Source organism: Cebus imitator, unplaced genomic scaffold (genome assembly GCF_001604975.1).
Source record: "Cebus imitator isolate Cc_AM_T3 unplaced genomic scaffold, Cebus_imitator-1.0 Scaffold76, whole genome shotgun sequence".
NCBI lineage: Eukaryota > Metazoa > Chordata > Mammalia > Primates > Cebidae > Cebus > Cebus imitator.
In genome coordinates this window covers 1,780,263-1,794,327 of record NW_016107391.1, presented here as the reverse complement: position 1 = coordinate 1,794,327, position 14,065 = coordinate 1,780,263, and the positions used below count along the sequence as shown (strand labels likewise).

The following is a 14,065-nucleotide window of genomic DNA, read 5'->3' as shown; positions in this document are numbered from 1 at the left end:
GTGCGTGTCCTGCGGCCTGTGTGCCTGCTCTGCGGCCTGTGTGCCTGCCCTGCGGCCTGTGTGCATGCCCTGCGGCCTGTGTGTGCTCTGCGGCATGTGTGTTGGGGGAAAGTCGGGGAGCTAACACCTACTCCTCAACCCTAACCATTTTCACAAGGCTTGCCCAATTCAAGCTGGCCTTTTATGGGGGTGGAGAACACTGGGCACCGTGGGTGATTGTCAGAAAAAGAGAATTTGAGTTGTCATACCTCATGCATATGCACTGACTTGGCATCTCAGGATAAAGAGAAATGAGACATCACTCCCTCTCCCTCCAGTCAATCTTAATGGCGCCCAGTGTGAGAAGTCATGGTCCCAGGGTCTGGGGTGTGTAAGAAGGTACTTGTGTCTCTTTCCTACCATGCATGTGGGGAGGGGTGCTCCAATTGGGGGTACTCGAGGCCTCACCCTTCCACTGGCTCTCTCTCCCTATCTCAGTATCAGGGTAATTACCATGGGTGACTAAGGCAGGATGCTGGTGAGAAGGAGGTATTGGGTGAAGAAGAAAGCAGGGAGGGAGAGAAGGAAGGAGGGCAGGCAGCCGGGCTTAGGCCCAGGGAGCGTCAGGTGGGTGAGGGCGTTCCATGGGCGGGAGCTGCTCTAGACCTGCCAGGCCTCTTACTGGCTCCTCCAGCTGGGGCAGACACTGCTGCTACACCCAGCTGTGGATGAGATTCAGGGATCTGAGTCCCTGGAATCGGGGTTCTGTGCCGGGACTGACTGCCCTTCTGAAGAATCGTGTGTCAATGGGAGAGGGTGAGTATGGGGCCAGCTCTGGGCAGCTCACGGCCAGCCTCCTCTTCCCAGCTCATGGCCTCTGTTTTGCCTCTTCCCCTTGCAGCCCTCCTGATTCTGGCGCCTGCCAGGATGGGGCCCCTGAGGTGCAGCCCGGGCCCTGGGGGGCAACGGCTACTGCTGTCTTCCATGCTGCTAGCAGTGCTGCTCCTGCTGGCCCCATCCCCAGGCCACGCCACTCGGGTAGTATACAAGGTGCTGGAGGAACAGCCGCCCAACACCCTCATCGGGAGCCTCGCAGCCGACTATGGTTTTCCAGATGTGGGGCACCTGTACAAGCTAGAGGTGGGTGCCCCATACCTTCGTGTGGATGGCAAGACAGGTGACATTTTCACCACCGAGACCTCCATCGACCGTGAGGGGCTCCGTGAATGCCAGAACCAGCTCCCTGGTGAGCCCTGCATCCTGGAGTTTGAGGTGTCTATCACAGACCTTGTGCAGAATGGCAGCCCCCGGCTGCTAGAGGGCCAGATAGAAGTACAAGACATCAATGACAACACACCTAACTTTGCCTCACCAGTCATCACTCTGGCCATCCCCGAGAACACCAACATCGGCTCACTCTTCCCCATCCCGCTGGCTTCAGACCGTGATGCTGGTCCCAACGGCGTGGCATCCTATGAGCTACAGGCCGGGCCTGAAGCCCAGGAGCTATTTGGGCTGCAGGTGGCAGAGGACCAGGAGGAGAAGCAACCACAGCTCATTGTGATGGGCAACCTGGACCGTGAGCGCTGGGACTCCTATGACCTCACCATCAAAGTGCAGGATGGCGGCAGCCCCCCACGTGCCAGCAGTGCCCTGCTGCGTGTCACCGTGCTCGACACCAATGACAACGCCCCCAAATTTGAGCGGCCCTCCTATGAGGCCGAACTATCTGAGAATAGCCCCATAGGCCACTCGGTCATCCAGGTGAGAGGCCCCCTCCATATAACTGTCAGGGTGACCCACCATTAGAAATGGGAGCCCACCCAACCAGGTGAGAGTTTCCTTCACTTAGGGGGAAAACTGCCAGGTTACTATAGTGAGACCCCTTCTCCCCAGCCTCAGCCAGGGGAGTCCTTCCCACCCCACCTCAGCATGGTGGTATTACTTTCCTCTATCAGGCTACTTAGGTGACAGTGACATAGCATATGAACAGTAAGCCTCCCACCCCTAAGCCAGACTCAAGCTGAGGAAACCTCTGAGAAGTGAAACTCCCTCCCTAGTCAAGTAGATCCTTCTCTGCCAGCCAGGTGAGCCGAGTTGGAACAAAGGAATCACCTTTTATCCAGGTAGAATCTCTCCTGAGATGAGAGTATCTTCCCAACCAGGGACAGTTTCCCTTCAGCCAAATGAGGTTTCCTGAAGCTAGAGAATACGGCCTCACTTTGCCTCTTCCTGACAAAGTCAAATGAGATCATTTTAGCCAGGTGGGTCCCTCAGAGTCCCGAAAAGACATAACGGGGTGTCTGTATACCTACCTCCTCTCCTAGGCATGGGGTACCCACAGGTGTAGGGTGCTTGGCACAGTGGGTTCAGTGGTGGGTCAATTTCCTCTGTTTAAGTTCTCAGCACCCCTGTCCGTGGGAACTGCCCCAGGCGCTGGGCAGCTTGGTGGGGCTGGGGCCTGGGAGGAAGCAAAGACCGCGTCCCTGCAGACAGGTGGGTGTATCTCCTGCTGCCATCTCAGCTCTGGCCTCCTGCCAGCCCAGCTCCTTCCCCATGGGCTGAAGATGCCTCTCTCCTTGATGTGAGGGAGCTAAGGAGGCTCGGCCTGCCCTGGACGCCGTTACCCATCCTGGAAAACCCTTAGTCCTAGGTCCTCAAGCTGAAGCGGGAGATGGGTGGGAGTTGCAGAGGCTGATGGACTGAGACCTGGAAAAGAGACGAGAAAGAAAAGGGAGACAGACAGTCGGGGATGGCAAATAATCATAGCCTAGGTGCCAGGCACTGTTCTAAACATATGATATGTATTATATCATTTAATCCTTACAGTACAAGGTAAGCATTATCCCCATTTTGCAGATGGGAAATGGGGCCCATAGAAATTAGAAAACTTGCCTGATATCCTACAGCTGTTGAGTTCAGAGTCCACCTTTGCCACATCCAAGAGTCTGACTTCAGAGCTTAGGTGTGTAACAGCTTTACCACCTCCCAGTGAGGTGAAGCAGGAGAATACAGCAGAAATTAAGCTGAGAGGTCAGCTGGGCTGAAAAGAGAGGCTGGAAGAAAACAGGCCATGGCAAAGGAGCAGAATCAGAACTGAGCAAGGATGGGAAGGAGACCGAAGCCAAGAATCATAGAGACAAAGGGAGGTAGGACAAGAGGCAGTTAAGAAGCTGGATAACCAATCTAGAGGCAAGGGAGACAGTGGGGATCCTCATGATAAAGTTTGTGACAGGTAGACTGGGGTGGGCAGAGAAGAAACTGTTAGGGTTTGGCACTAAGAGATGTCAGCAGAGACCAGGGTAGCTGGGGAACCGTGGCATCCTATGAGCTGCAGCCCGGGCCTGAGGCCCAGGAGCTCTTTGGGCTGCAGGTGTGGAGTCTTCATTGCAGAAAAAGCCCAAGCAGGGATAGCTAGAGTTCCCATTGCCAAGGAGGAGAGGACTGGCAGTGGCTTGAGGGCTCATTAGGTGCATTGCACAGCACTGCGTTAGCACTGATTTTTCGGAGATAGGCAGGTAGGAAGGTAGACAGTTGGACAGACAAAAAGAGAAATAAATGCTATTTAGGGAGCACTTCCCCTGTGTCAGGCAGTATCAGGCATTTTTACCTGTGTTATCCCATCTGATCCTCACCACAATTCTGTGAAATAGGTTACATTATTATCCCCATTTCACATATTCGTAGACTGAGGCTTAGGGAGGTTAAATAATTGGCCCAAGGTCACATAGTTACTTGGGAAGTGGCATAACTGAGATTTGAACCCAGGACTCTTCTGTTTTGTTATCCCAGGGACTCTGCCAAGTTGTTTTTTCTCTTCTCACTCCCCATAGCTGTCACATTCTGTCTGGCTGTGACCTAACTCCAGCCCTCATGTTTCTCCCTGTCCAGTGGTACCCCATGGCCATTCCCACCTGGCTCCTCTTGCCCCATTACCAACCATGTTTGTATAGAGTTGGGCCGAGTGCGCGTCAGAGTTGGCGTGGGAGGGCGTGCCCGCTGACTGCAAAGGGACAGACAGTTCATTGTTTGATGCTGGGAGCCCAGCCTACTGCCAGCAGGCTCTGTGGCCTGCATCAACCCCTCCCTCCTGGCTGCAGGCTCAGGCCGGATTCCTCGCACTGGTGCCTCGCCAGCCAGTGCCAGCTGGGAGGAGAAGGAGCTGCTGAAACAGGTTTCCCCGGTTTGACAGAGCGGTGGCTGGGGCCCGGCCTGGAGGGCTCCTCTGACCCACAACCCTACCTGACTTCTTTCACAAGAAATACCCCCCTACCTGGGGCCTTCAGGTGGGCATGTGAGTCTTTACTCATGTGTGCAAACACACACATGTGCAAACACACACATACCCAAACACATATACCTTCTCACACAAAAAACACATAATCATGCATTCTGACACAATTGTACACATAACCTATGTATGTGCGTGCATATTGTGCACATTCATACGGGCATGTACTGGTATTTTTGTGGGCCTATACAGCAATGACAAGTGAAGTTTAATTCTGCCCTGTCCCATCTCCAGTAGTTGCCGATACCACTGTTTAGGATTTGCAGGCTGCATCTGAGCTTTTCAGGAAAATGGTTAGTAATGCCTGCCAGAGTGTCCAAATTGGGAAAAGGCAGTACACACATGGCTTCTGGAAAGGGAGCAATGTTGGATTGGCTGTGTCTGCCATGCTTGTTGGAAAGGACATTGGCAGCACACATGCCCCTGTATTTGCTATCCCTGATCTAAACCATCTCTGTTCTTGTTTTTTCCTCCTGCCCCATAGGTGAAGGCCAATGACTCAGACCAAGGTGCCAATGCAGAGATTGAATACACGTTCCACCAGGCGCCCGAAGTTGTGAGGCGTCTTCTTCGACTGGACAGGAACACTGGACTTATCACTGTTCAGGGCCCCGTGGACCGTGAGGACTTAAGCACCCTGCGTTTCTCAGTGCTTGCTAAGGACCGAGGCACCAACCCCAAGAGTGCCCGTGCCCAGGTGGTTGTGACCGTGAAGGACATGAATGACAATGCTCCCACCATTGAGATCCGGGGCATAGGACTGGTGACCCATCAAGATGGGATGGCTAACATATCAGAGGATGTGGCAGAGCAGACAGCTGTGGCCCTGGTGCAGGTATCTGACAGAGATGAGGGAGAGAATGCAGCTGTCACCTGTGTGGTGGCAGGTGATGTGCCCTTCCAGCTGCGCCAGGCCAGTGAGACAGGCAGTGACAGCAAGAAGAAGTATTTCCTGCAGACCACCACCCCACTGGACTACGAGAAGGTCAAAGACTACACCATTGAGATTGTGGCTGTCGACTCTGGCAACCCCCCACTCTCCAGCACCAACTCCCTCAAGGTGCAGGTGGTGGATGTCAATGACAACGCACCTGTCTTCACTCAGAGTGTCACTGAGGTCGCCTTCCCGGAAAACAACAAGCCTGGTGAAGTGATCGCCGAGGTCACTGCCAGTGATGCTGACTCTGGCTCTAATGCTGAGCTGGTTTACTCTCTGGAGCCTGAGCAGGCTGCTAAGGGCCTCTTTACCATTTCACCTGAGACTGGAGAGATCCAGGTGAAGACATCCCTGGATCGGGAACAGCGGGACAGCTATGAGTTGAAGGTGGTGGCAGCTGACCGGGGTAGCCCTAGCCTCCAGGGCACAGCCACTGTCCTTGTCAATGTGCTGGACTGCAATGACAATGACCCCAAATTTATGCTGAGTGGCTACAACTTCTCAGTGATGGAGAACATGCCAGCGCTGAGTCCAGTGGGCATGGTGACTGTCATTGATGGAGACAAGGGGGAGAATGCCCGGGTGCAGCTCTCAGTGGAGCAGGACAATGGTGACTTTGTTATCCAGAATGGCACAGGCACCATCCTCTCCAGCCTGAGCTTCGATCGAGAGCAACAAAGCACTTACACCTTCCAGCTGAAGGCAGTGGATGGTGGCATCCCACCTCGCTCAGCTTATGTTGGTGTCACCATCAATGTGCTAGACGAGAATGACAATGCACCCTATATCACTGCTCCTTCTAATGCCTCTCACCGGCTGCTGACCCCCCAGACACGTCTTGGTGAGACAGTCAGCCAAGTGGCAGCTGAGGACTTTGACTCTGGTGTCAATGCTGAGCTGATCTACAGTATCGCAGGTGGCAACCCTTATGGACTCTTCCAGATTGGATCACATTCAGGTGCCATCACCCTGGAGAAGGAGATTGAGCGGCGCCACCATGGGCTACACCGCCTGGTGGTTAAGGTCAGTGACCGCGGCAAGCCCCCACGCTATGGCACAGCCTTGGTCCACCTTTATGTCAATGAGACTCTGGCCAACCGCACGCTGCTGGACACCCTCCTGGGCCACAGCCTGGACACACCACTGGATATTGACATTGCTGGGGATCCAGAATACGAGCGCTCCAAGCAGCGTGGCAACATTCTCTTTGGTGTGGTGGCCGGTGTGGTGGCCGTGGCCTTGCTCATCGCCCTGGCAGTTCTTGTGCGCTACTGCCGGCAGCGGGAGGCCAAGAGTGGTTACCAGGCTGGTAAAAAGGAGACCAAGGACCTGTACGCCCCCAAGCCCAGTGGCAAGGCCTCCAAGGGAAACAAAAGCAAGGGCAAGAAGAGCAAGTCCCCGAAGCCTGTGAAGCCAGTGGAGGACGAGGATGAGGCCGGGCTGCAGAAGTCCCTCAAGTTCAACCTGATGAGCGATGCCCCTGGGGACAGTCCCCGAATCCACCTGCCCCTCAACTACCCACCGGGCAGCCCTGACCTGGGTCGCCACTACCGCTCTAACTCCCCACTGCCTTCCATCCAGCTGCAGCCCCAGTCACCCTCGGCCTCCAAGAAGCACCAGGTGGTACAGGACCTGCCACCTGCAAATACATTCGTGGGCACCGGGGACACCACGTCCACGGGCTCTGAGCAGTACTCCGACTACAGCTACCGAACCAACCCCCCCAAATACCCCAGCAAGCAGGTAGGCCAGCCCTTTCGGCTCAGCACACCCCGGCCCCCACCCCACCCCTACCACGGAGCCATCTGGACCGAGGTGTGGGAGTGATGGAGCAGGTGTACTGTGCCTGCCTGTGTGGGCGCCAGCCTGAGCCAGCAGTGGGAGGTGGGGCCTTGGTGAGAACACTGCTGCCTCACCCAGGCACAGGGATTAGGCTGAGTGAAGATTAAGGGAAGGTGGGCTCTGTGGTCTCCTCTCTGCCCTCTCCCAACTGGGAAGTGACTTGCCAAGTCCTCAGGCCCTGGACCAGCCTCTGGGCCTTGTGGGTGGGGACTGTTGGGCAAGTGAGCAGAATTGGGGAGGGAAATGGGGAAGAAGTCTACTCCAAACCTAGGTCTCTATCTGAGACCAGCCCTACGTGCTTCTCTAGGAGGGAACAGGGAGACCTCTGGTCCCGTGGATAAGTGAGTGGGGAGTGTGCCAGGAAGGGGGAGTTCCCCATCGTGCCTTCTGTGTCCTGTGCATCAACCTCTTCCTCAGCACTAGGCTCCTGGGGTGGGGTTCCACATGCCCTTGGCCCTGACAATAAAGTTCTCTATTTTTGGAGTTTTGGTTTCTTATTTTCTGGAACTGAGAGAAGAAGCGAGAGAGACTGGAAGCAGCCCTTTGTCCTCAGTCCTACTTCAGTTTCCCCTTCCCTTCTCTTTGCCGCTTGCCACATCCTAGACCTGCCCACTGTACCCCACACTATCCTAGTTTACCATCTTGCCATCCACCCCTATGTCCCTATCCACGTCTGGGGAAGTGCCCTTCCTACCAGCCTTCAAATGGAGGTGTCTGGCAATGTGTCTCCTTGCCCCATGTCTGTAGAGCTTTCTTCCTAAGAATATTCCAGAAAGGGGAGGTGGAGCTGTACCCAAGTCCTGCCCCATCTGAGGCTGGATTTTTCTAATCTGCTCAAACTGAGTTGCCTCTGACAGACGTCAGACTGGAGCACCCGGTAGGAGGTGACATTCAGCCTTCCTGCCTTGGGTGAATGCAGAGAACCTCTCAGTTACACCAGCCACCTTCCCCCAGGGCAAGCCCTTCCCTTAAGTCCCTTCCCCAGCCTCCTCATCACAACAGCACTCAACACCCAGCAGTTAGCTGGCCCTACCCTGTGTCTCCCTACCATGATCACCAACCCAAGCTAAAGGGAGGGGGCCGAGGGGGAGAAGAGGGAATTCCGAAGTTCTCTGCATTTACCTGCCCTGCACCCCCACTCTTAGGGAGTCCCCTGCTCATGAGCAGAGGCTTCCTAGTTCTGCCTTCTGCCTGTGATGCTACCGCCCTCCCCTCTTTCCGTTCCTTGCTGTGGCCACCCTGGGTTGCTGGCTCTCACTCTCTCTCTCTCCGTCTCTCACTTCTTGCTCTCCTGGGTCTACCCTGTCTCTGGTTGTGCCTGAGTGGGAGGAAGGCTAAAGCATGGCTGAGGGGCCTCAGGTCCTGGGGGAGTCTCTGAGGCCAGAAGCAGCCTATCTCCATGGTGACCAAAGAGGCTTGAGACACTCCCAGGAGGAACAAGGCGCCAGCTCTCTCCTCTGATTCCATCCACAAACTCCCCCAATGCCCTGGGCGTGGGGGAGAGGGCAAAGTAAAAACTCCCGGGGTCTTGGAGGAGTGGGGCCTGGGGAAGTGAGATCTAACCACATCGTGACCTCCAACAACTCCTGACCTCCCATTCTTTCTCTTCCTTTTCTGTCCTTACTGGCACTGCTTCTATCTTTCTCCTATTCCTTTAGTGTCTTCATCTCTTTTTCTTTCCCAGGGTCTGAGGGATTGTCTTTTACTCAGCTCTAATCCATCCTAACCCATCCATCGAGCCACATTGAATGTCTTCTCTCAACATTCAGATACAACCAAATCACACCACCTGTTGTCATCATCAGCACACATAGGCCAAGTTTCCACTGAGTGCTCAGCATGGTACTAAACCCTGATGAAAAAATGGCTATACTCGTACAAGACAGACAAGTGAATGATGAGGCAATTGAGAGTCTTAAGAGTCGAATGAGAAGTGCCCTACTAAAGCTTTTCCCAACTTACTCCATGAAACTACGTCTACTGCTACCACTCACTTCCATTTTTTGAGTCCTTACAAGGTGGGAGGTACCACGCTAAGCACTTTGTGTGAATTAGTTCATTCAGTGCTCATAATTCTTTATGATATGGGTCATTTTGATGTTCAATTTGCAGAAGTGAAAACTAGATAGTGATGTCGCCAGATTCAAACACAAAGCAGACAGTTCTCCTATTATCTATTGTGCTATAAAAAAGGGGTTCTGTGATGAAGTTAGTTTTGGTAGTAAGAGATTCATGATTACATTCAACTATTAAAGGCTCTGTAGAGTCCTCCAAAAAAGGGGGAACCTGTTAGACGTTGTTTTAATTTTTATTATTTTTTTGAGACAGGGTCTTACTCTATCGCCTGGGCTGGGATGCAGTGGCACAATCTTGGTTCACTGCAACCTCTGCCGCCTGGGCTCAAACGATCCTCCTGTGTAGCTGGGACTACAGGCGTGCACCACCACACCTGGATAATTTTTGTATTTTTGGTAGGGACAGGGTTTTTCCATGTTGCCCAGGCTGGTCTCAACTCCTGAGCTCAAGCGATCTGCCCACCTCAGACTACCAAAGTGCTGGGATGACAGGTGTGAGCCACCATGCCCAGTCTCAATTTTGTTCACCTCTTGAGTTTTCTGAATTTATTTCACCATATTGCCCCTCCCTTCCTTTGACAAGCACAGTATGGGAAAACTACACAGGACATGGAAACAGGCTTCTGGAAGGAGAAAGTGCAACTTGAGCCAACTTGTCAATGAGGAGCAGGATTAGGGAAGGAGGGTCCCCTGCCTTCTTGCAGGGTCACTGTGTGAGCAAACTCCTGCGGCAGGAGTGAACCAAGTTGAAGGCAGGAAAAGGGCAGAAAAAGTAATATTCTGACAAGAATGGAGGGCATAAGAGAAAGCTGAAAGATGAGACTGGAAGAACTGTAGGTTGTAGAGGACACAGGTGCCAAAAGTACTTCAGAAAGAAATAGTCCCGGAAAGCTCATGAGTGTTTTAGATGAACTGAGTTTTAGAAAGTTCACTGGAATATATGGTGGGCTTAAAAGGGCATAGAGATGAAGGTACAGGACTGAACCTCTAAGGTTTGGACTGATGGTGGCAATGGGGGTGATGGATGGATAAATTTGGCCAAGGTTAGGGACAAAGAACCCACAGGATTCAAGGGATAATTGGATATGGGGTAGGGACAGGGAATGAGGGGAGAACTGCCAGGACTTCCAGGTAGACATCAGCCTTCTGAGTCTGAGTAATGGGATAGTGATGAGATGATTGCCCATATAGAAGCTAAGTGAAGAAGAATTTTGTTTCAGACATGTTGAATCTTAACGGCCAGTAGGCAGAGCCAATTGGAAATAATCAGCAAGCGTCCAGAGCTTCAGAACTCAAAAGAGTTTGAGAGAGATTTTTGATCTGGGCTTTTATAATTTGATAGTCATAAAATTAGAGGGAACATTAAGTGTTGGGTATAACTCAACCCTCCATTTTACAGAAAAGAATCATGGGAAAAGAGACCAAACGACTAGCTTAGTAGGCAGGACCGAAGCCCTCAATTACCAGGTGTGGGTTCTGCAGGGTGGTGGGACTGCTGGCCAGTATCTTGAAATAAAACTGGAAAGAGAAGCACCAACAACCATGCTGCCCTGTGCCTCCCAGACCCTGTGGGCCCTGTTCACCCCTATACCAGGTGGGCAACACTCCTTTGTAGCCTCCCAGACCCAAACGTCCATGTCAGTTTTGGAGACCTTATCAGTCATCACCCAGACCCTTCAGTATTTTAGATCAATACAAGGATCCCAAGAACGATCACTTATTCCTGAAGATGAGGTGGGAGCCATCTTCAGGAATGGGGATAATGGGGAGGCAGTTCAGGACTACCTTTCCGGCAGCTCCAAAAATCCTGTCCTGATAGCCTCTCCCACCCTAGCTACCTTGAATGGGGCTTTAGGAGGGTAAGTCTACAAAGCCAGGGCCACCTCCCCTAGCCATCTTCATAACCTCCTATCCAGAGTTACAGAGTAAGACAAAGCACTGCCAAAGTCTTGCAGGATTGGAAGGAGCTTGGAGACTCATCAGCAGGGCCCTGGGCTTGGCTGTTTTCACCCCTGGCCTCCAGGGGCCCTGGGTCTGCGCCCTCCACAACTCCTAATTTCTGGTTGGCAGGAAAATCTGTGGCAGTCCCAAGTGGGTATTTGGGTGGCTGGCTGGTTGTGCCAAGTGCCAAGTTGAGGTTGCCAGGTTCCAGGGCTGATCATTAACCTGTGGCAGGCCTACAGGGCTGCTGGCTGGGAGCAGCCTGTTACTGTTCCACTTCCCTGACCCCTAGTCCCCAGTCCCCAGTCCAAGCCTCCAAGTCTGGCTCCTTATCTGGCTCCTCATCCCGGCAGCCCTCCCAGAAGCTCCTATTTCCTGGAAGGAGTCTCCTTTTGAGACCAGCTTTCCTAATCCCTAATGGTGCCATGCCCTCCCCCCCATGTCCAGGCTCCTGGCAAGGCCCTACCCTCTCCAGTGAATATTCTATTTCCTGATCGGGAAGACTGGGGAGTTTCCATTGTTCTGCTTTGCCCCCTTCCCCCAGGTGCCCTGGTTTGTTATCAGGCTCCTCCCTCTGTTTTCCACTCCCAGATCTCTCTGTAGAGGAGTGACGTGGGGATGGGGGGCTGAATGGGAGAGGCCTCAGCTGGGAGTCCTGAGGCTGCTGCAACATCACAAACCAGGGATGAGGAACAGAGGATAAGAAAGGTTGGCCTCTCATTTGGAAGGAGACAGTGGCAAGAGCAGTGAGACAGGTGAGGAGCTGGAGTTTGGAGGGTGCTGTTTGGAAATGAGGGAACTGTTCTGGTATTGGTGAGCTGTTTGGGAGTTAGGAATCTGCTGCTTTTAGGAAGCTGTTCTAGAAATTGCAAGCTATGCTGGTGTTTAGAGGCTGCGCTGGAATGAGGGGAGTAGGGTGGTATCATGCTACTCTGGTATTGGGCTCTACACTGTATTACAGGCCATTCTGGGATTAAAGGGAGACTGTGCCAATATTGGGAAGCTGGGTTACAGCTAGAAGGGTTGTGCTATAACAAGTGGTTGCACTGGATGAGTGTTATTGGGGTGGCGCAGGGGCTATGATAACACTGGGGCCTGCGCTGTACTGGGACTTCCACTATGTGGACTTGGCTGTACTAGGAGCTGTCCTAGAACTCGAGCAGTCTTCTACTGGGGCCTGTGCTTTCGGGAGGAGTGCGCTGTGCTGGACCTGGGTCCCTTCTTGGTTGCTGTTGAGACCTGGGGAGGGCGGTGCTTGGCTTCTACTAGGGCTTGGTATGGCGGTGGGCCCGGTGGGCAAGCTGGGTGGTCAGTAGTGACAATCTCTCTCCCTGCAGTTACCTCACCGCCGCGTCACCTTCTCGGCCACCAGCCAGGCCCAGGAGCTGCAGGACCCATCCCAGCACAGTTACTATGATAGTGGCCTGGAGGAGTCTGAGACACCATCCAGCAAGTCATCCTCGGGGCCTCGGCTCGGTCCCCTGGCCCTACCTGAGGATCACTATGAGCGCACCACCCCTGACGGCAGCATAGGAGAGATGGAGCACCCCGAGAATGGTGAGGCACAGCACCATGGTCAGGGCACCCCAGGAATAAGTGGACGCCTGGGAATGGTGACGAGGCCTTAAACAAATCCTCCTCTTTTTCTTTTTCTTTTTTTTTTTTTGAGATGGAGTTTTGCTCTTGTTGCCCAGCCTGGAGTGCTGTGGCACGATCTTGGCTCACTACAACCTCCGCCTCCCAGGTTCAAGTGGTTCTCCTGCCTCAGCCCCCCAAGTAGCTGGGATTACAGGCATGTACCACCATGCCCAGCTAATTTTGTATTTTAACTAGAGACGGGGTTTCGCCATGTTGGACAGGTTGGTTTCAAACTCCTGACCTTAAGTGATCCACCCGCCTTGGCCTCCCAAAGCGCTGGGATTACAGGCATAAGCCACCACGCCTAGCTGTATTGAGTTCTTATGTGTTCAGTCATCATCGCCATGCGGAGGGCTTTCAGGTATACACACATTTAATCCCCAGAACCACTCTGTGATCTGAGAGCTTTATGGCACCCACTTTACGATGGAAGAAACTGAGGCTTAGAGAGGCTAAGTCACTTGCCCAAAGTCATACATCTAGAAAGTGACAGACCTGGGAGGGATTCAAACTCAGGTTTCTCTGACTCCAAATCTATTGCATCCAGCCATGTTTACACTGCCACCTGGGAACAGGGACTTGAGTGTGGTTGGCCAGAAGGCTCACGTAATAGTGAGGAAACCTTGAGGAGGTGGGTGGTGGTCCTCTAATGGATGGGAGGGCCTTGAGAATAGAGAATGGGCCCTGGATGCTACAGGGGCCTCAGAGAACGCTGTGACAATCCACTGGGGAGAGGAGTGGGAGAAGGTTTGGCACCTCTTTGAGGAAGAGAGGCAGGAGGTCTGGTGAGGAGAAAGACCTGACTGGGAGGGATTTGAAGGATGATGGCAAAAGGGAGGTGTGAGCTGGAGCAGACATCAGCCTGGGAATGGATGCTGAGGTATGCTGTCAGAAAGTGTGTGTGCAATGTGTGTGCTGTGCACATGTGTGTGCATGTGTGAAGGTGTCCATGGCAGCCTGTGGAGGAAGAGAGTGAACGAGCTAGCCCCTGAGATGGAAACACTCTCTAACTTGGAGCTGTCCTCGGGTCTCACCCACTCCCTCAACTCAAAGCCTCCCCTCCCCACAAAAGATGGGAGGTTTCACTCCCCTGCCTCAGGCACAGGGCCCTTGTCTAACCTCCCAGGCACTAGGTCTCAGAGTGTCCTCCACCCCACCCCGCCCCTCCATACATGATCTCATACCCGTCTCGTCCTTTTTGTGCCCGCGCAGAGCCGGCTGGCCGGAGCAGGCCCTGAGGCAGAGTGCCAGGTATGTGGGAACTGCTCTGGGGTCTGGGGTCTGTGGGACTCTGCCCAGCACCCAGCCTCGCCCACCCAGTGCCCATGCTCTGCTCCGAGCCATGTTGGGTCCCCCAACTCT

The 14,065-nt window shown here is 53.5% G+C and overlaps 1 protein-coding gene across 4 annotated transcripts in view; it reads left to right on the top strand.

The window, feature by feature from the left end:
- Positions 1-14,065, top strand: part of PCDH1 (protocadherin 1) — a 28,518-nt gene that overhangs the window by 8,756 nt on the left and 5,697 nt on the right. Inside the window, exons 1-5 of one of the 4 annotated variants that reach the window (XM_037739891.1) lie at positions 690-795; positions 881-1,743; positions 4,755-6,950; positions 12,403-12,622; positions 13,916-13,954. In XM_037739891.1, coding sequence (XP_037595819.1) covers positions 708-795; positions 881-1,743; positions 4,755-6,950; positions 12,403-12,622; positions 13,916-13,941 — 3,393 coding nt within the window. In that variant the 5' untranslated portion in view covers positions 690-707 and the 3' untranslated portion in view covers positions 13,942-13,954. Of the gene's footprint in view, positions 1-689; positions 796-880; positions 1,744-4,754; positions 7,533-12,402; positions 12,623-13,915; positions 13,955-14,065 lie in introns of those variants that run through there. The other 3 variants (XM_037739890.1, XM_017532255.2, XM_017532257.2) reach the window with 3 other exon arrangements.